At 45.1% G+C, this 24,879-nt stretch overlaps 1 protein-coding gene across 1 annotated transcript in view; it reads left to right on the top strand.

Moving 5' to 3' along the window:
- The first annotated feature begins 3,888 nt into the window (after positions 1-3,888).
- LOC147427173 (NADH-ubiquinone oxidoreductase) overlaps positions 3,889-24,879 on the top strand; it is a 51,025-nt gene continuing 30,034 nt past the window's right edge. The window contains exon 1 of the mRNA XM_086499077.1: positions 3,889-4,241. Coding sequence (XP_086355203.1) covers positions 3,984-4,235 — 252 coding nt within the window. The 5' untranslated portion in view covers positions 3,889-3,983 and the 3' untranslated portion in view covers positions 4,236-4,241. The remainder of the gene's footprint in view (positions 4,242-24,879) is intronic.

The following is a 24,879-nucleotide window of genomic DNA, read 5'->3' as shown; positions in this document are numbered from 1 at the left end:
ACTAAGCGATTAGTTTTGCTTAGCTAGAGCATCTCACTTGAGATAGTCTCTAATTTAGTAGAGAAATGACAACAATAAGTTTTTCTCAGCTAGAGCGTCATGCTTGAGATAGGCTCCAATTTAGTAGAGAAATGATCGCAACAAATTTTGCTAAGTTAGAGTATCTCATTTGAGTTAGGCTCTACTACTAGTATGAGATTTAAATAAAAAGATCTATATAGAGGTTCCTTTTGGCCGAAGGAACATTCTCTTCAAAGGCTATTTGATTGCAATTATTTATTTTGAATTTTGGTATCAGCAGATAGTTTCACATATGAGTGCCATATTCTGTAAGTATTAAGTGCGTCAGTCGACTTGACGCAGGTTTAGTGAGGAAAAAGTTAATATTCTTACAAAGAGTTGTTCCAATGATATTTTCGAGGTCAAAAAATCTCCTTCAAGGGAGAAGTAATGTCAAGACAATGGTAGGACCGAGGGGCATGGCCTTAGGCAATGCCTCCTATGCATGCAAGGTTCAAGGATCCTAAATAAAGATAGGCTAGACAGTCTATAAGAGGAGGAGGTTGGGTGGAGAAATGCATGCAATAATCCCTCACGCTCACATGAGGGTTCCCACACCATTAGATTTTTGCATGCAATTAGTTCAAGAATCACCTTGACAACGTTAGTAGGTGCACCAATGTGGATCCTACTTGTGTGGATGTAGGCTCTGTGTAACAACTCTAGAGGAAATTCCTTTGCCAGCAGTGGTGATAATTTGTAGGCAGGGTCAAGGGATGTCTTCTTTGCGTGCACATCCGACAACACCCAAAGCATCACCACCATTGCCATTGCCTTCTCCAATCAATGCCAAAGTTTGAATAATTGACACCCCCTACACCTAGGGCTCGCTGCCACCAACACAACCATCACTATCTCCACCCGTGCCTCCTATCATCAAAACTAACTCCTTGCCATTGATCGAATTGCAAGGGACCCACTTGCATCCTCAAAGTTGCACCACCCCCCTCCTCCTCAAGGCAGAGGATTCACCATTCCATGCATCTCTGGATTCACGTCATCCATCCATATCTCCTTTTTGGGTTTGGAAATGTATCCCTATCTCCCATCAAAAGAAAGAGTAGCCAACAAGGAAGTAAAAACTCTAGACACTCTTTGATTCAACATTCATAGAAATTTCTTGACATCGATCTTGACACTCTTTGAATTGACTACTCCAATCCTACCAGGTTTTCTAAAGTAACATAGCATTGAATTCCATGGAAAAGTTTTCAAGTGGGCTTGTTGTTGAAGAGAGAAAGATCAAGGAATGGGCATTCATTTTGGATGTTACAATCAAGCTCTAAGGCAGATGTTCTTCATCCTAGTCTTGATGAAACTTTTCAGTCCTCATTTTGCAAGATAATTCTTCTAAACCTTTATGCCATAAGCAAATTAAATGTCGTTCTTAAGATTAGTTGTACTCCGTTTTGTGTGTGTAGAAGCCAATGCATGGAGACGTTGGACTAACTCTCAAGGCAATTAGGGCATTACTATAATTAGAATTTATTTCTATGGCACTAAGCAAGAAGGACATTACTACTTAGTATTAATTCTATGAAAAACTATCTCATGACACACCTTTGTGGGTACTACGCATTCGATCCCGACATGTGGCCTCTACCACTAACTCCCTTGTGAGTTTGTTAGATGTTGATTGCAACAAAATTAGTAGAATTCTCCCCCTTCCATCATGCATAGGCTACCATTAGCACTCTTCTCCCTTTCCATTAATGATTGTGCTTGTATCATTAAATTGTCACATGGATGAGGGGCCCTTTTACGCTTCATATCACTCATATTTGCGGATTTATATGCATCCTTATCAATTGAATTCCTTTGTCGTCAGACCATTGAGTTGCAACGTGGACTAGAAAGAGATAAGGGAATGTTGGAGAAACATGTTGTGCTTGGCAATGCTTTGGTCAATATGTACGTCAAATTTGATGTCCTTACTAAAGCACCTACAGTTCTTGATGACCTTTCTGTTCAAAATGTCGTCTCTTGGAGCGCGTTGATTGCATGATATGCCCAACATGGTTGTGGCAATGAAGCTCTAGGTTGTTCCAATTGGATGCAAACGAAAGGCCTTTCGCCAAATGCAATTACCTATGCTTGCACCTTGAAGATATGTGGACTTTTAAATATTGGATATAGCTATTTTGCATCTTTTTTGTGATTTAACATTTTTTCATATTGAATTGTAGCGCGAAACATTGATAACAAAGTGACTACACTCTAGTGAGACCACCAAACTATCAGAGAGAAGTTTAGGTTTGTTATCTTGTTCTTGAATACCATGACTATGTAGTAAGAAACGGACTATGGGACAAGGCATGGCTTCTATTTCTTATAAAATTTGGAAGAGACACTGTGTCAACTCTCCACCATACTTTTGTATGGCACTCACATAGACCGTGCACTATCTACTTTTTTGATATTTTTATAAAGTTTCCTTAGTACGAATAGTTTAAATAGTGTTTTGTTTTTCGTAGCTCCTCAAAGGAAAGATTTATGTCATACATTTCAAGTAGAGAAATTACTCACATAAGGTTAGTGCTCTGTCTTGATGGAGAGATTGCATGCATGATTTACAAAAACATCAGGTTTTGATTTCATGAACGCGTTTCAGAAAGGTCTTGTATTTCACTTTGATTTCTCTTTTTTGTCTAGGCAAAACTTATCGGGCAAATCTACCCATAGTATCCTATTTAGACATAAATTACTATCACTATATTTACACATTTACACCAATTACGTGTTTTTTTGCAGGGTATATCATATTCTATATTGGGAAGTGTGAAATTAAAATAAATAGTCATGAAGATACTACATAATCTTTTGTAACTTCCTTAGGGCACGCCGGTCCCCTCCCATATCATACAAGATGTCTATACAGGGAAACATGAAAATAAAATAAATAGTCACGAAGATACTACATAGTCTTTTGCAACTTCCTTAGGGCACGCTGGTCCCCTCCCATACCCTAATTCCCAATGCCATCGCTGGTGGAGAGAGAGAGAGAGAGAGAGAGAGAGAGAGAGAGAGAGAGAGAGAGAGAGAGAGAGAGAGAGAATCTGAATGGATTCTCCTTTCAATTTCTTTTACAAAATGGGCATCACATACTGGGTCTATTGGGTCTAATGTTCTAGCCTACTGGGTCTACATTGCTTTCATTAATTAATTGATTCAGCAGATTCGCCTGGACCTTAACTCTTAAATCAAATCCCTCAGTTGGATCGGGTGCACGCGCGAGGTCGCCTGCAAGTGAGATCCTGCGACCTCTGCTCCCTGCGGCCCGTCTCCCCCTCCCTGCGGTACCACCATACCCCCCGCGTCTCTTTCTCCTTCCGCTGCCCTGCGTTGCATGTGGGTGCATTCCAACAAACTGCACCTACCCGCAGCAGACACACACACACACATACACACACACTGTGCGCGTATCGCCACCCTTCCACACCCTACCTGCTCTGCACGACGATAACAGCAAGGCGACCATCATACATACACGTAGAGGGACAAAATTGTGCACCTTCACGAGATCCTGTGCTGCTACAGAGAGAGAGAGAGAGAGAGAGAGAGAGAGAGAGAGAGAGAGAGAGAGAGAGAGAGAGAGAGAGACCCTGTGCAACACACCTCCTGCTCGACTGCGCCCTCCGCTTGTCGTCCCGACTGCACAAAATCCACAAAAGTCACCGCCTACGTACCTACAAAAAAATCACCGCCTCTCAAGCAGCTCCTGACACGCAGCTCTCTCCCCACCTCTCTTTATCACAGCCACTTTCCTTTTCGGCGGTATCTGATGAGATACCCTCTAATTCGAGCTGCTTGCAACATTAGAGCCACATACTCTGAATGGAAACGGGCAAAATATCCAAAAACGACGTCGCAGGAACAATCTCTACTCGACCAGTCGGGAGGGAGGGAGAGCGCGCGCAGAGGCGATGGGATTTATCAAGGAGTTCTTTGGGTATCTCATTCAGCGGAGCATGGAGGATCCAGAAGAACGCGATCGCAAGATCCGCGAGCACATCATTACCACCAAGGCCAACGCCGAGAAGGTGAAGCAAAGATGGGCGCACCCTGTCAAGCCATACGGCTACTGGACCACCGATAAGTATAACTACAAGTACCAACTGGAACGTAAGATAAGCAATGCCCGAGGCCGCCACGATCCTTGGGACATTTTTTCCTAATCCCAGGTAGGCCTTCCCTTCTTACCTCATTCAATGCGTATTGCGGGCTTCTGCGCACGCGCACACACACACACACACACACACACACAGAGAGAGAGAGAGAGAGAGAGAGAGAGAGAGAGAGAGAGAGAGAGAGAGAGAGAGAGAGAGAGAGGTGGTGGGCAGTTGCATGGCTTTTGCAATTTCTGGGGTCACACACCTTTTTTCAAGGCTTACCGATAGATCCGATCTTCCTGCTTACTCCCTTAGGATATAGATCAGGTACTTTACAAATGATACTAGATGCAAGTCATGAGTTGGCCGAGCTGCTGCATACTCTTCGCAGTCAGTGGGATTCGTCCAACTGGCTCCTCAAGGGCAGCGGAGCAGCGTCGATGCGTTTTTCTTCACAGATGGGTGAGATCGTCAGTTCTTTTCCGTCGAGATAATGGCCACATCACATGCATTATGCACCCCCAGAGTGGTTCCTTTTATATTCATCATATAAGCCACCTTGATGTACAGTCCTTGTTAGTCCTTGTTAGCCCACTTCTGTACTTCCTATGGATGATACGCCATTGTGCATCTCCAGAGGTCTCTTATGTATACAGAATACAGTCCCTTTTCTTGCCCAAAAGAGAGAAAAGAGAGAGAAGAAGAAGAAGAAGATGAGTATTTCAAAGTTACCCGGAACGGGGACGGGAACGGGAACGGGGCACGCGGGCCTCCGGAACGTTTCCGGAACGTGGTCCCCCAAAAAAGCGGAAAGGGAATGAGGGCCGGAACGGTAAGCTTAAAATATGCTTAAATTAGGTTGGATTTAACCTATATGTTAGTAGAGAGCCATACACACCCATTAGTCTAAGTAGAATCCTATTTAGGCATGCTCTGCAATGATTCTTCAGTCTTAAGGTTTACACGCGATTGCACAATACACAATACATGAATTGGGATCATCCTTTACAAAAGCATAATAGAAAGAACATTAACTCAAAGTCGAAGAATAGAGTCCAAACTCCACACAAAAGCTTGGAGCAAAAAGATGATAGATTATAGATTATAAAGATGGCTTACAAGCCAGCCAAGGCGCTACAATAAGACGAGTCACTAGGTGACATGTCAAGACTCAATCACTCATATGGTAGTGCAATACAAAAAGGGGGCAAAACCGGCGGCCACAAAGGAAACAAATATCAATAACCAATGAGCAATGAGTCATGACTCATACCTGATGTTCACCTCTGGGTAGGGACATAAGAGCATCCCACCTCCCAATCTGTAGTGGAGTCGTGGACGTCGTGAATATCATCTCAATCCTCCTGCATAGGCGATCCTCATGCATAGATCCTCCTGCCTCTTCAAGCACCTCTGCCTTTGCCTCCATCTCCCACTGTAGAAAAGGATCTGTTGCTTTGGATGCTGACTTGCAAAGCATTCTTAAGTTTGCATTGACAAAAACAAGGTCATTTGCTTTCTCCACTCTAAGTCGGTTTCTTTTTCTAGATGCAATGTAGCTACATACACTCCACAATTGCTCCAAGCACGAGGAGCTAACCACTTGGTTGAGAATACGGACGGCAAGTCGCTGAAGATCCGGACCATCTGAACCATTTTATTGCCACCGCAAGACGAAGGAAATCTTGTTGCGATCAATTTGGACATCGACTGTCCCAAATGATCCTCGCATATCCCTGTAAAATGCAAGCTGATCCTTGATTTTGCGTTGCATGTCGCGATCAGGGTGAAGCTTCTTCAAGATGGTGTTCCAATGTGTGTTTATCTCCGAATCATGCTCTTGCTCTGCACCCCGGAACTTTGGGTCCAACAGAAAAGCTGCACCATGAAGAGGTGAATTGCACTATGAAGAGCTGAACTATAGGCATTCCACTTGCTACTGCAAAGGTCTTTGATTTCTTCGAGCCTATCTGGGTCCTTCTCATGATCTTCAAGCGCCTCGACCATGCGATCCATTGCTTCATAGACCTTGCCAATGCAAGGTTGCATACCATCCATCACTCTAAGCAAGTGGATCATTGGTTTCACCATTTTGTCAATAGTCTTTAGGGACTCTCAGAACTCAGGATCCTCCACCTTCCCTGTACAAATGATCCCTGGGACTGTACTTGCATGAGAAGTCTCAGCAAATTGTGTACTGATAAAGAGCTGTTGTCACAAACTGCTGACATGTCAAAGCCCTGAGGAATAAAGTCAACTTTAGATGTTGGCCGAGGGGCCTAAACCCTAAGAAGAATAAGTAACAGAAGAAGAAGTCCTACCAATGGGGACCAAGTCCGATGGGGCCCCAAGTGACATAAAGGATTCAAATAAAGTTGGACTCTCACATTACAGAAAAGACTTGAGCAAACTGATGACGTGGCAGATTTTAAAAAATTGCGTTGACATGATGACGTGGCAGGTTGTACGGATTTCCACGCTTAGCGCTGACTGTTGTACGGATTTCCGTGATTTATGTTGGCAGCTTTTTGGCATTGTTTTTGGACTAGAAGTATGCTCATGTGTGTGCGTGTGGTGTGTGTTGTGTTTGGGAGCATATGTTAGTACCTAGTTCTACACCCACTATTGGGCAGTGACGACGTTAGTGGGGATGTCGTGGTATTTAGTCAATACTATGCATGATGGAGCTGATGGTTATATTGTCTTGTGGGTGACTACCATGGGTCTGTACCTTGCACTTTCCTTTAAGGGTGAATCTGGGCTTATCCTGGATTCATCTAGGTATATTGTTTTTGGACTAGAAGCTTTTGAGTTTGAAGGCTTTTCATGTAGACTGCTTTTCATAGGCCAAGGGTCTTTAAATATGTGCTAAGGGCTCATTCTCTGGCATGCTTCCTGGAGAAGGTGCAGAGCGTGGAGTTCCGGCTTGTACTTGTTGAAGCAATATAAAGAAATACCGAAAGGGGCGCCAAGGTTTGGGGCTAATACTCTCTGGGGTAAAATTCCGCCACTCCGTGTCGCGTGTCGTCTCTCTTTCAGTTCAATTGTTATTGAAGTGCTAAAAGTCTGTTCAGTCTGTTCTTTTCTGTTGGCACGTGGTGCCCGTATTGTGACAGTTGTATCAGAGCCATAGTAACCCGGAATGGGAACGGGAGGGTCCGGAACGGGGAGGAGGAGCGGGGCCCGGAACGGTCAACTAAGGTAAGGCTTGAATTACCTCCATTCAGCTTAGTCCCAAATCAACTCCTAAACAACCCCAAAATTGTTCCCAAATCTGTCTCCAAACCTATCCTCAAACTGTCCCAAATATGTCTCCCCAAACAGCCCCAAATGCCTACTTTTGCCCGTTCTGCCGTTCCACCTCGCGTTCCGCCCTGTTCCCCCCGTTCTGAAACACCGTTCTGGTTACACCCTGTTCCGGAACGGTGTTCCATTCCCGAAATGGACTCATTCGGAACGCCGTTTCGGAACGTTTGGGTTGTGTTCCGCCCATTCCCTGTTACGATGATCAGAGCATCGGGCGTGTGCTTTTCTGAAAGCATACCGGTCCTACAAAAGAGCAGACAGAGCTATTGGAATTTTATTTGAGGTGTCTTCGGCCTCCAACCCCGGACTTATTAGCCACTCCCACCCTTACCTCATCGCGCATCGGGCGCGCTCCCGTCTTCACCGCTCATGTCTTACAGGGCATAAGCCATAAAGATTACTTGCAAGAGAAGGATCCAAGATTTGTTTCGAGTCATTGTTTTTCTCTAAAGCAGTGCCATGTTGATGTTGATGTCTATAGCTACCAAGCAGCACACTCCAAGTACTTGGCAAGCTTTCAAGAAAATTATTACCTGAAGTTTTATGGTTTCTGACATCTTCCTTCGGAGTGCAACTTCTAGCAGAGTGGGGTATCCTGAAATGATTGCCATGGAAACCCTAGCAGATTATAACTTGAAATTTCTCGACATCTCTCAGTAGATGTCTCTTCACGAGTAGATGACCTTGGAGGTCCAGTGCGATTGCTATCTTGGGACTACCATTGTCGCCAAAGAAACACTGTCTATCCAAGAGCTGATGGACCATGCTGTGGTCGGCTACGACCTTATGGAAGGAATCTAACCCTAATTTTTAGTGCAGGTTTGAGGATGGAAAGTCAGTCGACTTTTCGAGCTCGATTGATATTGAGATTGCGTTTAAGTTTGAGTTCTGTTTGAGAGCTTGTTTGGTGATCCTATTTGAAAGTTGTTTAAAATGGATGGTATCTGTTTTGAACCTGTCTTGGTGCCGATTTGAACTGTTTGACTCTGGTTTTAATACTGGTTTCATTGATTTGTGATTGTACTCCCGGGTGGAGAAGTGAGAAATATTGTTTTGGTATTGTTTGAACCTCGGAATGATGCAGGCCGATGCCTGGGGAGCGTTTCGTTGTATGTTTGAAAACCTCGGAACGACGCAGGCCGATGCCTGGGGAGCGTTCCGTTGTATGCTAGAAAACCTCCAAACGACATAGGCCGATGCGTGGGGAGCGTTTGGTTGTATGCTTGAAGCTCCAAGCGACGCAGATTGCGGTCTAGGGAGTGTTTGGTTGTACAGTCCTCTGAGCTCATGGCCTGCACCTTTTTAGGTTATTTGCGGGGGGAGTGACAAGGTAGTCGTTGAGTAGCTTCATACCGCAGACCGTTTGTCTCGGGGGAGTGCTGAGTGGCGCTATTTGTTGTGTATTGTAACATGCATATGTAAGCATTTATGTTGCATTGTGATGTGCCAACCATTGAATATTCCTAATTGGATGAGATTGCCTCGGTATGTAATTTTAGTGCATCAGGACACTTGTGGAAGACCAGTGTGGTTTGGGTGTGATGGCTAATTTTACTACGCCGGAATATCAATAGTTCCGATATGGACGAAAGGAAAAGCTAACTCCTTGATCAAAAGAGCCGAAAGGAGAAGCTAACTCCTTGACAACGAGAGCAAACTGATTGTCCCTCAGAACGGCTCTCGGAAATTTTTGAGCTAACTTGAGTTGTTTTGCAGATATGCTGTAATCACGGACAATTACTCTCTTTCAAGAAGGGTAGATGTCACAAACTGCTGACGTGTCAAGACTCAAAGCCCTGAAGAATAAAGCCAACTTGCAGATGTCGGTGTTAGGTGCAGCGAAACGAATGTTTGAACTTTGCTCAAGATGAGTGCTCCGAACTGTGCTCAAGGTTCCTTTTAATTCTTATGGAAGGGAGAGCCTTCCGTTCTTAATGAGAGAGTGCAATGATCACAAACAAAGTGAATGGACACTGTGCGTGCAAGTGTATGAGACTGAGAGATAGAGAGAGAAGAGAATACGACACCAGAGACGACGTAAAACCCTCCTCCGAAGGCCCCACTCTATGGCGAGAGCGGTCTACTATTGATTGCACAAATCTCTAGAATGCTTGGACTTACCGACGATGTCGACGACTATGAGGACGACGACGAGACGTGCTGAAATTTGGAAACTCTAAGGGTTGAAATCTGCAAATCTTCTATCTGCTGAATTCTGACTCTATGTCGATGACGATGTCGATGGCGATGATGCGACGACGACGCGCTGAAAACGCGGATGCTGAAATCTACGTTTTCCGGAATGAAACTGTAAACCTTGCGGAACTGATCGTGCGGCGAGGAACTGCTGCGGGAAGGTGAGATCTGCGAGGTTCGGGGCTTGATCTGCGGTGTCTAAGGGCTGAAAACCGAAAACGCTGATGTTCCTTGACGTTCCGTCGCGATGGTCTGCAAAAACACTGAGTTGTCCTGTAGATGCAAAAATGCTAGGGCTGAAAATCTGCAAATCTGTCGCCGGTTGTTTTGCTGTCTTCGGAATTTGCAAGTGCAAATAGCTGGCTGATCTGGTCCAAAAACGCTAGGTTGTTGCTGTGGAGCAAAAACGCTAGGGCTTCGGGTTTTGCTGAGGAGTTGCCTGTTGAGCGAGTGCTCCTGCTGCCTCTTCTGCCAAATAGTGCTAGTCTAGGTTTGCTTATATACAAACTTACTCAATTTGCCCTACCTACTTTCCAACAAAAGTCACTTAAAAATAATAAGTGAAAAATGTCCAAAATAGGGAAAATAGGCTAAATGCACTGGAAAATTCCCCTGAAGGATTCTGATGGGAATGCCTATGATCATGCTGTGTGCAACTAGAGGATATGCATCTACACTAAGTGCCTGGGCATGCACAGTGTGCGGACAGACTCATAAAAGTGCAAGAGCACTTGCTAATCTAGACTGACGGGACTGACGGAACCCTTGTGCTGTAGCTTGTCCATGGACACATAGGGTTGGATGTGTCACGTGACATCCCCTCCTTTTCAAAGTGAGGTACTGGTACCGAACTGTATGGCGTCGAGGGAGATCGCCAATAACATCCGGAATCCTGGAAGGAACTCTTCGCCGGCCCACTTTGATGTGTGGGTCGTGCGGTACTTGAACTTCATAAAGGTCTGCAACGCTTGCTTCTTTGAGCCGCACCGAAAGCGACACAAAGTCTTGTGTGGCTCCTTCAATGCTTCAACTTCATCGAGTGTCATGCTTCTTTCTTCTTCAAGAATCTCCATGGCTGAAAATTGCTGAAACCATTTCCAACACAAAACCATGAACATACCTATTCCATGTAAAGTGAGTGGAAAAAATCTTGTCTTCCTGAAAGACTGTGCATGCAATGTAGATGAATAAAGAGACGGAGTGCCAAACCGTTCACCACACACACGCAAACAATGGGATCGAATCTTTCTCTTATGATCTAGAGCAATCAACTGTGGCAATTCACAACGGAAATGCCCATGCTTGGTGCTCATACTTTCATGTGCTCTTTCCACGCCTGTGTCATGCCAAGGAAGAGACATGGAATGTGATGTCCTTGAATGCATACATTTCAGCTTTTCATGAACAATCCGCAGACATTCGTGCTCATTCATGAGCGAAACGTGCTCAACGTACAATATGTCATGCGTAGTAAAGGCGCACCCCTTGGCTGCCTTGCGCTCACACCAAGGTTGCTTTTTCCCACCTCACGTCGATTGGCTGGCCGCTAAGTGCATGGTCCGCTCTCAATGAGTGAAAAGAGGCACAAGGGGAGGCTGGACAAGCCCTTCTTTCCTTGGATTCCAGTCACTCTTCAAAAACACGATTAGGAATCGACACGCCCAAGCGAACTTGGGTTCGTGCGACCGCAACAAGCAAAAAAATTCTTGTGATTCTTGTGGTTCTTTCCTTGAGTGATACAGAACATTGCCAACGCTCTGATACCAATGTAAGGTGCAGCGGAATGAATGTTGTTCTTTCTCAAGATGAGTGCTCCATAATGTGCTCAAGGTTCCTTTTTGTTCTTATGGAAGGGAGAGCCTTCCTCCTTTAATGAGAGAGTGCAATGATCACGAATAAAGTGAGTGGACACTGTGCGTGCAAGTGTATGAGATTGAGAGATAGAGAGAGAAGAGAATACGACACCAGAGACTGTTGTAAAACCCTCCTCCGAAGGCCCTACTCTCGTTGGCGAGAGTGGTCTACGATTGATTGCACAAACTGGTACAATCATGATGCATGAAACTGATGCAAGTCTAGACTATGTCGACGATGACGAGGGGATGGCGAGGCCGACAATAGGGCTGAAAACTGAATGTTTTTACCTGCTGTCCAAAAACGCTCAAGGCTGAAATCTGCTGCAAATGAAACGCTGAATTTCAGGGCTGTTTTATGCTGCTGAAAAACGCAGGTTTGGCTGAGGAAAAACGCTGATAGTGGCTGCGTTTTGGTGCTGAAAACGCTACCCTTATGCTGCGATTTGATGCTGGAAACGCCAAGGCACTGCGGGTGATGCTGGCTTTGGAAACGCTAGGTGCAGAAAGCTATGGCGATCTTGGGGTTGCTGAAAAACGCCAAGGGGAAAAAGGTGGCTGCTGGCGATGATGCAAAACGCTAGGGATACCTGCTTGGGGAAATCTCCAAGGGATGCTTGGGGAGTCTTGCTGAGAGAGGGGGAACCTGTTGCCAATGGCCTATTGTTCTCCTTGGCTCATCTGCCGTTTAGTGCTAACCTTGGTTTGCTTATATATTTTCTTACCCAATTTGCCCTACCTACTTTCCAACAAAAGTCACTTAAATTAGTAAGTGAAAAATGTCAAAAATAGGTAAAATAGGCTAAATGCACTCGAAAATTCCCCTGAAGGATTTTGATGGGAATGCTTATGATCATGTTATGTGCAACCAGAGGATATGCATCTATACTAAGTGACTGGGCATGCACGGTCTACGAATAGACTCACAAAAGTGCCAGATTACTTGTAATCTAGACTGTCTGGACTGACGGAACCTTGTTATGCTGTAACTTGTCCACGGACACATAGGGTTGGATGTGTCACGTGACACTTCCATTGTGATTTGCCACAGTTGATTGATTTAGATCGAAAAGACACTATTCGATCTCATTGTTTGCGTGTGTGTGGTGAACGGTTTGGCACTCCGTCTCTATGCTCATCTACATTGCATGCACAGTCTCTAAGGCAGACGAGATTTTTTCCAGTCACTTTACATGGAATATGTATGTTCATGTTTTTGTGTTGGAAGTGGTTTCAGGAATTTTCAGCCTCGGAGATTCTTGAAGAAGGTAGACGCATGACTTTGGACAAAGATGAAGCATTGAAGGAACTACAGATGACTTTGTCGCTTTCGGCGCGGCCCAAAAAAGAAGACTTTGCAGACCTTTATGAAGTTCAAGTATCACACGACCCACACATCAGAGTGGGCCGGTGAAGAGTCCTTTCGAGGACTCCGGATGTTATTGGCGATCTTCCTTGACGCCATACAGTTCGGTACCAGTACCTCACTTTGAAAAGGAGGGGATGTCACGTGACACATCCAACCCTATGTGTCTGTGGACAAGCTACAGCATGACCAGGGTTCAGTTTAGTCAAGTCAGTCTAGAATAGGAAGTGATCTGACACTTTTGTGAGTCTGTTCACAGATCGTGCATGACCAGACACGTAGAGTAGATGCATATCCTCCGGTTGCACACAGCATGACCATCAGATTCCAGTCAGATCCCATCAGTAGTATTTTTACAATGCATAGACCTATTTTCCCTATTTTTGACATTTTTCTCTTATTATTTTTAAGTGACTTTTGTTAGGTAGGGCAAATTTACTAAGTTTGTATATATAGAAACCTAGCGCTAGCACTTTCTAGTAGAAGAGGCAGCAGGAGCATTGCTCAACAGGCACCTTCTCAGCAGGATCCCCAACAGCATGGCCTAGCGTTTTTGCAACTCAGCACCAAGCTAGCGTTTTTGCAAGGACAGATCAGCCTTGGCGATTTTGCATTGCAAAGGAGCTTCGGCATTAACAGACCCAGCAGAACCACTTCACGACAGTAGATCAGCCCTAGCGTTAGTGGATTTTATCCAACAGCAGATTCTCAGCCCTAGCGTTTTTGCATCTGCAGACACTTCAGCGTTTTTGCAGATCTTCGCAACGGAATCCCCACAAGCATCAGCGTTTTCAATTTTCAGTAGTTAGGACTCGCAGAAGAAGTCCCGAACCTCGTAGACCTCACCTTCCCGCAGCAGTTCCTCGCCACACTGTCAGATCCCACAAGGTTTGTAGTTTCAGCCCGGAAAACGCAGATTTTAGCATCTGTGTTTTCAGGGCGTCGTCGTCGCATCGTCGCCATCGACATCGTCATCGACATAGAGTTAGAATTCAGCAGATAAAGATTTGCAGATTTCAGCCATTAGCACTTTCAGATTTCAGCCCGTTCGTCGTCGTTCTCACCGTCGTCGACATCGTCGGCAAGTCCAAGCATTGTAGAGATTTCTGCAATCATAAGTAGACCGCTCTTGCCATAGAGAGTGGGGCCTTCGGAGGATCGTTTGACAACTTCCCGGTGTCGTATTCTCTTTTCTCTCTATCTCTCAGTCTCATGCACCTTCACGCACCCTGTCCATTCACTTTGTGTCCATTGCACTCTCATTAAGAACGGAAGGCTCTCCCTTCCAGAAGTAAAAGGAACCTTGAGCACAGTTCGAAGCACTCATCTTGAGCAAAGTTTAACATTCACTTCCGTTGCACCTTACAATTGATTCGACGCTGGCCCGGCGGAGTTCCGTGCCTAGAGATATTAGCCCCAAAGACTGGCGCCCCTTTCGGTATTTCTTTTTGTATTAATCTGTGTTCCAAGTACTGCAGGCGCTCACACACAGACTCTGCGTCTAGATGCTCTGAGTTGTGAGTGGCCTACCCACATATTTAAAGATTACAAAGGGATGCTAAAAGCAGAGCCCAAAAGCTGAAAATCAAAAGCCTTGTAAAAATAAAGCAAGAGCTTTCTTTTCTCTCTCAAGCCACACTTGGCACAATAAAAGCAAAGCTTTTTAAACAAAAGCTCTTTCTCTCTCTCTCTCTCTCTCTCTCTCTCTCTCTAATTCTCAATTTGCGTAGCAAAATAAAGCAATGTCCAAAAGTTGATTGTCGTAAATAACACCGCAAATTGCGGGATTCCACGTCAGCAATAAGGCAGATGCCACGTCAACAGTACGACAGGGTTCTGGCGGGGCTGTTTTCAGCAGAAGGCAGCCACGTCATCATTTCCACATCATTTGCCAGAGGGTGTGTGTGTTAGGGTTATGCACGTCACTATTTTGTGACATACCCCCCTCTTGAAAGCATTGTAATCGCCCTCGATGACGCTTGCAAAACAGACAGAGGCCATAAACTGTCTTAGCAGACATTGACTGTTAGTACCGACGCACTAGGAACACACATCTAGCACATGTACCAATCGACAATCACATCACACGACATCACATGACATCACATGACAAATCACATTTAACATTCATTCGGATCTTAAGACCATGATTTATCGGCAATGCAGTTAGCAATCGCATCTAGATCCACTCAGGACCTCATAGATGTCCGATTGACTAATCCCTATTGCAACCACATCTATTTGAGATCATTCAGACCAAAATGTTACATTTATTTCGTCTATCAATTCCTGCACTTAAAAACAAGTCAAGAACAAATTAGTTTCATATTTTTCCGGAATTCCATTTCATAAAGTCATACAACAGAATACCGTCAGCTCTCAGTGTCCGTGAAGCTCAAAGAGACATCAGTGACTCTAGTATTAAAAAAAAATCAAGGCATCTGTTGACAAAGGAGCGGAGTAACTCCCCTCTTGTGCAACCCATTGCACCAGATCTCCGGCTAAGCTGAATTTGGGGTTCCATTTGGAGTAGACTATGCTAAACCAAAAGCTTCAAGGTAAAGTTTCACAATCTGAGGAGTATTTGCTAGGTCCTCCTCCTCCATCCACTTCGCATCCAATGTAGGATAGTTCTTGAATTTAACCAAGAACCGTCTTCCGACTTTACCCTTATTCTTTCTGTCCTTATGTGCCAAAATCTGTTCAGGAACAAGGATCTCCTCGTTTTATTCCACTTCGGGTTGCTCATCAGGCTCCCCATCTTCGGGCACATCACCTTTAAAAGGTTTCAAGAGACTCACACGAAATGCCTTGTGAATCCTCCAAGTGTCAGGCAGTTTCGGTCGGAAGGAGACATCACTGATGATTTCGGAGATCTGGGAAGGTCGCATACTAAGGTTTGGAAAAAGCCTCTCCTTTCCCTTCTTCTTTCTTAGGCGTGCCTTCTCAAAACCTAAGAGCACCAAATCATCCTCCTTCAATTTCAAATCGCGACGATGGCGATCCGCTGCCTTTTTCTGTCTTTCATGGGATTTCTGCAAAGCCTCGCGGACCTTGGCAAAAGCCGTGTCCAAGTCGCGCACGTACTCATCGGCTTCAAAAATCTTATCTTTCGTGCTTAGGAAGGGTGGAACCTTCACAGCACCTTCAATAATCTCAAATGGCGCCTTCCCCGTCAAAGAGTGTATCGTGTAGTTAGGCAAATTCCACCAATACGTAGATACTTTTTCCATTGAGTCTTCTGATCCGAGATATAAGACTTCAATAAATCTAAAATCACTGAATTAGCAATCTTAGATTGCCCGTTAGTCTACAGGTAAAAAGATGATGAGAACTACAAACGCGTGCCAATGTTCTCCCAAATTGCCTTCCAAAACAAACTCGTAAATCTGGGGTCCCTGTCAAAGACAATCGTCTCAGGCATGCCATGTAATCTGAAAATCTGGGCCACAAACAATCTCGCTAAGTGATCCGGCTTGATTGTTTTCTTCACTGGAATGAAATGAGCCTGCTTGCTAAATATGTCAATAACAGTCCAGATATCATCGTGACCACTCTGTGTTCTCGGGAGATCGAAAATGAAATCCATTGCAATACTTTCCTAGGGGCGGGTGGGTATGGGCAAGGGCTGTAACAATCCCTGTGCTTTATGCCTGTCAAACTTGACCTTTTGGCATACCAAGCAACTGCGCACAAACTTGTCCACATCCTTCTTGAGTCTCGGCCAAAAGAAGTATCTCTCTACCCCTTTCAAGGTGGTAGCAATGCCGTGGTGACCCATAAAAGGCGGACAGTGGCATTCGGTCATAACCTTTTTCCTCAACGGCTGTGTAATGCACAACATGGTTTTCCTCATCAAGTAGCCATCCCGAATGGAATATCCCGCTACTGTTTCCCCATCCCGTATTCGTGTGAAAACGTTTGCAAAATCCATATTCGTGGCATACTGGTCGACCATATCCTCGAAGCTCCTATGATGTATCACGGAAATAGCCAGAAACAACGGCTTCCGAGACAAAGCATCTGCCACCAAATTCTTCTGTCCCTTCACATGGACAATCTAAAAGTGAAACTGTGACAAGATGTTCGCCCACCGCATCTGCTTTTACGATAGCTGCTTCTGTGAGAAGAAGCAGCGTAAACTTTGATGGTCCGTAAAGACAGTAAAATCCGCTCCGAGTAGGTAATGCCACCATTGAGTAAGAGCATGGATTACCGCCAAAAGCTCTCATAAATATGTGCTGTCAATTCCGGCCTTGAGAACAATTGGCTCTCGTAAGCAATGACATGGCCTTCTTGCATTAAGACCGCACCCAGACTACGACCACAAGCATCACAATATACTTCAAATGACTTTTGCAAGTCTGGCAAAGTCAAAACTGGTCCCGTAGTCAATTTCTCTTTCAATGTCTGAAAGGCAGTCACCTCTATGGGTCCCCACGAGAAAGGGACTCCTTTCTGTGTCAAGATATGCAAAGGGGAAGCAACCTCTGCAAACTTTCGAATGAACCGCCTGTAGTACGAACACAATCCCAAGAAGCTTCTAACTTCATGGACATTCTTCAAATCGGGCCAATCACGGATAGTCTCTATCTTGGCCAGATCCATTTGCACTCTTGCTGCTGAGACAATGTGTCCCAAAAAGTGTATCTCTAGTAGGAAAAATTCACTTTTCTTTGCATTAATCACCAACTTGTGATCTCGTAATGCCTGAAAGACTTGAAGCAGATGATCTCTATGTTCTGCCTCATCCTTGGAGAAAACAATGATGTCGTCAAAGAAAGTGCTAACAAATAGTCTATACTCTCGAAAAATCCTGTCCATCATCCGGTTAAATGTCGTAGGAGCATTGGTTAAGCCAAAAGGCATCACCAAAAACTCAAATAACCCAAAAGTCGTTTGAAAGGCTGTTTTGTAGACGTCTCCCGGCGCGATTCGGATCTAATGATATCCACTCTTCAAATCGATCCTGCTAAAGCACGAGGATCCCTGTAATCTTTCGAGTATATCATCGATCCTAGGAATCGGAAATCTATTCTTGATGGTGATTTTGTTGAGAGCTCTATAATCGATGCACATTCTCCAAGATCCGTCTTTCTTCAAAACCAACAACACTAGAGAGCAATACGGTGAAGTACTAGGCTGGACAAGACCCTTTTCCAAGAGGTCTTTCACTTGGTTCATAATCTCTTCGTTCTGGGCTCGGCTCACACGGTAAGGTGGCTGGGTCGGTGGTGTGCTTCCAGGTATCAGAACAATAGTATGATCTTCAGGACGAGCGGGTGGTAACTCGCCTGGCAGGCCCTCGGAGAAGCAATCGGCATGAGAGTGGAGAAAATCTTGGCGTTCTTTATCAAGTTCAGACATATTTGTCCTATCCTCAGCACTCAACTCTTTCATAAACATCGAGTAAACATACAGACAAGATTTCATTAATTTGGAAATGGCCGAAGCCGATACAATAGGGACAGACTCGCCCTTAAGTTTTACATCGAGTACAATGATTTTGCCCTTCTCTGTGGTCAAAGTCGCTTTCCTTGCTCGATAATCGACCACGGCGTTGTTCTTGTGGTACCAGGGAATTCCCAAGAGAACATCACAACCTTCCAAAGGCATTATGTAAAAGTCCTCGTGTCCCAAATACCCCTGACAATGCAACCGAAGTTTGCCAAAGACAGGTATAATGGCTACGTCCCTGCCAGGTGCCACTAGAACTGCCTCTGCAAGTGGTCCTATCCGATCGGGAGTGATCTCGAGCCGCACCGCCAATTCCGGTGAAATGAAGTTGGCCTTGGCTCCTCCATAAAAAAACATCAAGGCTTCTTGGTCTTTCACTTTGCCCCAAGCTTGGTAAAGTTCTGTACTCTCGTCCATCGTGCTGGAATCGGTACCCACGCAATCTGGAACCAGTCCTGTTTACATCTTGCCTTTTCTTCCACGTTCCTCAGCTGCTCTCGAACTCTCAGGCCTTTCGTTGTCCTTGTCGTTTCTGTTCTTTCTATGCCTCTTTAGGGCACTTCACAGAGATATGCCCAGTTTCCCCGCATCCAAAGCACTTCCATTCCTTTATGTAGCGAGCCCTCTCTTGAGAAGTAAGTTTGTCCTTTTCTTTCTTTTCTGGGTTGCTCTTCCTCTTTCTACTTTCATTTGTCGAAGTCTGTTCGGCTCTTTGCGTCATGATCTCATCGGTGGGGTAGGTCAAACTGCCAGAGTGAATGGCAAAACCCCGTTTCGCATGACTCATCAACTCCTGAATGGAAGTTGACTTTGTTCTAAGTAGTGATCTCGGATCTCTGTAGGAAGACCCAAGGTAAACTGCTCAATCTGTTCCTTGAACGAAATCTTCTTAAATGAAGAGGCAGGTAGAAAAGAGCTCCAGAATCTCTTGCAATAGATGTTCACTGTATCCTTCTTGGTCATTCGAAGATGGTTCCAAGGAGTATCGCGTTCATACTCTCGAGTTAGCCAAGAAGAAATAAAACGCCTTTTGAATTTTAGCCATTTAACTGGCGCTGTGTAACAAACTTGGACACTCCAAGTCAAGAATCTACCACGATAGCACAAATAACCACTTCAAAACAGTTCACAGTTCACAATTGATTCGACACTGGTCCGACGGAGTTCCGTGCCGAGAGATATTGGCCCCAAAGACTGGCGCCCCTTTTGGTATTTCTTTTTGTATTAATCTGAGCTCAAAGTACAAGAGTGTGGACAGGCGCTCACACTCTACGTCCAGATGCTCTGAGTTGTGAGAGGCTTGCTCACTTATTTAAAGTTACAAGGGTTGCCAAAAGCAGAGCCCCAAAAGCTGAAAATCAAAAGCCCATAAATAAAGCAAAGGCTCTTTCTCTCTCTTGCTTATAAAATAAAGCAAGTTCCAAAAAAAGCTGTCCAATCAAAAGCTTTTAGAATAAAGCAGAAAAGCTCTCTCTTTCTCCCAACATGCGTAGCCAGCCCAAAAAGCAAAATTGTCGCAAATCAGCATGCTTTTCCTGTTGCCATAATTCTCGCCGTAAATTGCGGAGATGTCGTATTGCTGGCCTGCCACATCAACACTGCCACGCTAGCATTTTTTGCAGCCCTTTTAGGCTTAGGGTTAACAACAGAATTAGGGTTTTTGATTTAGGGTTAGGGTTTCTGGTTTTAGGGTGTTTCAGCAGAATTAGGGTTTCTGGCAGCCACGTCATCACGTTGTGACATACCCCCCCTCTTGAAAGCATTGTAATCGCCCTCGATTACGCCTGCAAAACAGACAGAGGCCATAAACTGTCTTAGCAGACACTGATTGTTAGTACCAACGCACTAGGAACACACATCTAGCACATGTACCAATCAACAGTCACATCTGACGACATCACAGGACATCACTCGACATCACAGGAGATCACATGACATTAAACATTCATTCGGATCTTAGAGCATGATTTATCGGCAATGTAGCTAGCAATCACATCTAGATCTGGTCGGGACCTCATCGATGCCCGATGGACTAACCCCTATTGCAACCATGTCTATTCAAAATCAAGTAGACCAAAATGCTGCAGTCATTTCGGCTATTAGTTCCTGCACTTAAAAACAAGTCAAGAACAAGTCAGTTTCATATTTTCCGGAATTCCATTTCATAAAGTTATCTAGTAGAATACTGTCAGCTCTCAGTATCCCTGAAGCTCAAAGAGACATCAGTGACTGTAGTATCAAAACTGAGGCATCTGTTGACAGAGGAGCGGAGTAACTCCCCTCTTGTGCATCCCACTGCACCAGATCTCCGGCCAAGCTGGATTCTTGGTTCCATTTGGAATAGACTATGCTAAACCAAAAAAAACTATAAAGATTCACATGGAATATCTGCTAGGTCTTCCTCCTCCATTCGCTTCGCATCCAGTGCGAAGTAGGTCTTAAATTTAACCAAGAACCGTCAGCTCGCTTTACCTTCTTTCTTTCCGTGCTAATTTCTGTTCTGGAACGAGTATTTGCTCGTTTTCGTCCAATTCGGGTTGTTTATCAACAGGCACATTGCCTTCAAAAGGCGTCAAGAGACTCACATTAAAAAAAGCATTGTAAATCCTCCAAGTGTTATGGCAGCTTTAGTCCAAAGGAGATATCATTTATCTTTTCGGAAAACTTGGAAAGGTCCACACTATGTCATGCTAAGCTTACAAAGAAGCCGCTCCTTTCCCTTTTGTTTTCTTTCTCGGTCGTGCCTTCCCATAATGTAAGAGTACCCAATTCTTCTCCTTCAATTTCAAATCACAACAATGGCGATTTGCTGCCTTTTTCTGTCTTTCCTGAAATTTCCGCAGAGCCTTCCGGACCAAGTTCCTCGTGAACTGGTCGGCTTCAAAGAAAAATCTTATCTTTCGTGCTAAGGAAGGGTGGAACCTTCGTAGCAAATTCAAGAATCTCAAATGGCATCTTCCCCATCAAAGAGTGTATCGTGTTATTGTAGGCAAATTCCACCTAAGGTAGATGCTTTTCCCATTGAGTCTATTGATCCGAGATATAAGACTTCATTAAATCCAAAACCATTGAATTGGCAATCTCAGATTGCCCGTCAGTCTGCTGGTGGAAAGATGACGAGAACTGCAACCGCGTGCCAATGTTCTCCCAAATTGCCTTCCAAAACAAACTCGTAAATCTGGGGTCCCTGTTGGAGACAATCGTGTCAGGCATGCCATGTATCTGAAGCTGGGCAATAATTAATCATGCCCACGATATGTTCTCGGGAGATGAATCCATTGCAATACTTTCCCAGGGCGGGTGGGTATGGGTAAAAAGGCTGTAACAATTCTTGTGCTTTATGCTTGTCAAACTTGACCTTCTAGCATACCAAGCAACTGTGCACAAACTCGTCCAGATCCTTCTTGAGTCTCGGCCAAAAGACGTATCTCTCTACCCCTTTCAAGGTGGTAGCAATGCCGCGGTGACCCGTAAAAAGGCGTACAGTGGCATTCGGTTAGAACCTTTTCCCTCAACGGCTGTGTAACACACAACATGGTTTTCTTCATCGAGTAGCCATCCCGAATGGAATAATCTGCTACTATCACCCCTTTATGTATTCAACTGAATACATTTGCAAAATCTGTTCTATGGCGTACTGATCGACCATATCCTCAAAGTTTCTATGATGTATCGCGGAAATAACCAGAACCGACGGCTTTCCGGACAACGTATTTGCCACCAATTTCTTCTATCCCTGCACATGGACAATCCGGAAGTAAACCGTGACGGAAGTTTTGCCCACCGCATCTACTTTTTCCGATAGTTGCTTCTGTGACCAGAAGTAGCGTAAATTCCCATCAGCTGTGAAAATCATAAAATCGGCTCCAAGTAGGTAATGTCGCCACTGAAATAAGAGCATGGATAGCTGCCAAAAGCTCTTTCTCACAAATTTGTGCTGTCAATTCTGGCCCTGAGAACAATTGGTTCTCGTAGGCAATGACATTGGCCTTCTTGCATTAAGACCGCATCCAGACTACGACCACAAGTATCACAATATACTTCAAACGACTTCTGCAAGTCCGACAAAGTCAAAATTGGTCCCGTAGTCAATTTCTCTTTCAAAGTTTGAAAGGCAGTCACCTCTGTGGGTCCCTACGAGAAAGGGACTCCTTTTTGTGTCAAGATATGCAAAGGGGAAGCAACCTCTGCAAACTGTCTAATTAACCGCTTGTAGTACGAACACAGTCTCAAGAAGTTTCTAATTTCATGGACTTTCTTCAAATCGGGCCAATCATGGATAGTCTCTATCTTGGCCGGATCCATTTGCACTCCTGTTGCTGACACAATGTGTCCCAAAAAGTGTCTCTGGTAGGGATAAAAAACTCACTTTTCTTCGCATTAATCACTAACTTGTGATCTCGTAATGCCTGAAAGACCTGAAGGAGATGATCTCTATGTTTTGCTTCATTCTTGGAGATAACAATGATATCGTCAAAGAAAGTGCCAACAAATAGACTGTACTCTCGAAAAATCCTGTCCATCATCCGATTAAATGTCGCAGGAGCATTAGTTAAGCCAAAAGGCATCACCAAAAACTCAAATAACCAAAAAGTCGTTTGAAAGTTTGTCTTGTAGGTCTCCCGGCACGTGATTCGGATGTGATTATATCCACTCTTCAAATCAATCCTGTTAAAGCACGAGGATCCCTGTAATCTGTCGAGTATATCATCGATCCTAGGAATCGGAAATCTGTTCTTGATGGTGATTTTGTTGAGAGCTCTATCATCGATGCACATTCTCCAAGATCTGTCTTTCTCAAAACCAACAACACTGGAGAGCAATACGGTGAAGTACTAGGCTGGACAAGACCCTTTTCCAAGAGGTCTTTCACTTGGTTCATAATCTGTTTTCTGGGCTCGACTCACATGGTAAGGTGGCCGGTTCGGTGGTGTGCTTCTTGGAATCAGATCAATGCTCTAATCTTCAGGACGAGCAGGTGGTAACTTGCCTGACAGTCCCTCTGAAAAGCAATTGGCATGAGTGTGAAGAAAATCTTGGCGTTCTTTTGTTCAGGTCAAAACATATTCGACCTTTATCCATCGTGCAGTCCTCTACCAAACAGTGATTAAAGAAACTGAAGTTCATCAAGTACAATCTCTGAGCCCTTCATTTGTCAAACTCGCTTTCTCGGCCTGGTAGTCAACCACGGCGTTGTTCTTGTGGTACCAAGGGATTTCGAGTAGAACGTCACAACCTTCCAAGGCAATTACGTAAAACTCCTCGTGCCCTAAACACCCCTGTCATTGCAAACGAAGTTTTTTTTTTTTTTTTTTTTGAGAAAAAGATCCTTCTATTATTAGTTAATGAAAACTGCCCATAGGGCTACAACCACCTCTGCAAGAGAGGGCTACAACAAGCATGATGGGGAGACTCTCCCAATGAAAAAACAGCATATATACAATGAGGCTAGATCAAGAGATGGGAGGAGGGAAGAGCCACACAGGTGGACGGTAGTGCCATCTGAGCACACCCTGGACTATGGTGTAGAAAGGCCCAGGGTGCCAGAGTCGAAGGAAAGCCTCGCGGCGCTCCCGCATGCGGTCGGAGCTGCCCTGTAGTCCCTTAAGCTGTCCTCTGAGAATATGGATCAGCTCTAGCCAAAAGTCACGAACAGTCTCTGCTGGTGGCACAGGGCGAGCCTCAAAGATGCGTAAACAGCGGGCCCGCTAGATGAACCAAAGTGTTAGGCCACTGATGAGCTCCCAACACTCCTCTCTCTCACTGCACCACTCCTGTGGAATAAGCTCTGTAGCAGGCTGGAGTGTAGGTCGCCCCCCCTGCATCACTATCATCCTGCTGGTGGAAGATAGCTCAAACTGAAGTGCCGGGCCCGTGAGGGTGGACCAAGCCTCTGTCCCCCAAGTGTACTGTCGAGCTGTGGAGAGAGCATGCATCAGCCGAAGAACTCGTAGCCACACCTGCTGGGCTGAGGGACAGTCCCAAAGACAGTGACGCTGACTCTCCACCAATGGTCACAAGCTGCACATGTGGCCGAGAGACCACTATGTACTAGCCAACTCCCTACTGCTGTAGCTCTATGTGCGACCAGCCACTGAAACAAGGTGACTCGCCTCGGTTGTCTGGAGTCCCACAACCTCTCCCAAAAGTCTGCCAAGAACTCGACTGTGAGACCCTCCTCCTGCCAATGACGTGCTGCAGCGGGGCGGGCCTCTCTCTGTGCTGCTAGTATATGACGTCCCAGTCGAACAGTGTACTGAAAGAACGGGACTCCTGGGTGGTCTGCAGAAGAGAAGGGGTCCCTCCATAGCCACTCACCAGGATCCCACTGTACTCGTGCCAGCGGACAACACTCCCAAACCCATAGCCTCCAGTGTCTTGTCTCAAGAACTGCTGGGTCAGGGTCTATGACGCAGGTCCTCCCATAGATGCCCACTACTCGGATCCTCTGAAAACAACACTCTGCTACCTGCGGGGCGTCTACTGCAACTCGCTATAGTCGTCCCCCACCCTGAAGCTCGAAGAACAGGGC

Source organism: Adiantum capillus-veneris, chromosome 24, assembly GCF_014529385.1.
Source record: "Adiantum capillus-veneris isolate H3 chromosome 24, ASM1452938v2, whole genome shotgun sequence".
In the NCBI taxonomy this organism is placed as follows: Eukaryota; Viridiplantae; Streptophyta; class Polypodiopsida; order Polypodiales; family Pteridaceae; genus Adiantum; species Adiantum capillus-veneris.
This window is presented reverse-complemented; position numbering and strand designations above follow the sequence as displayed.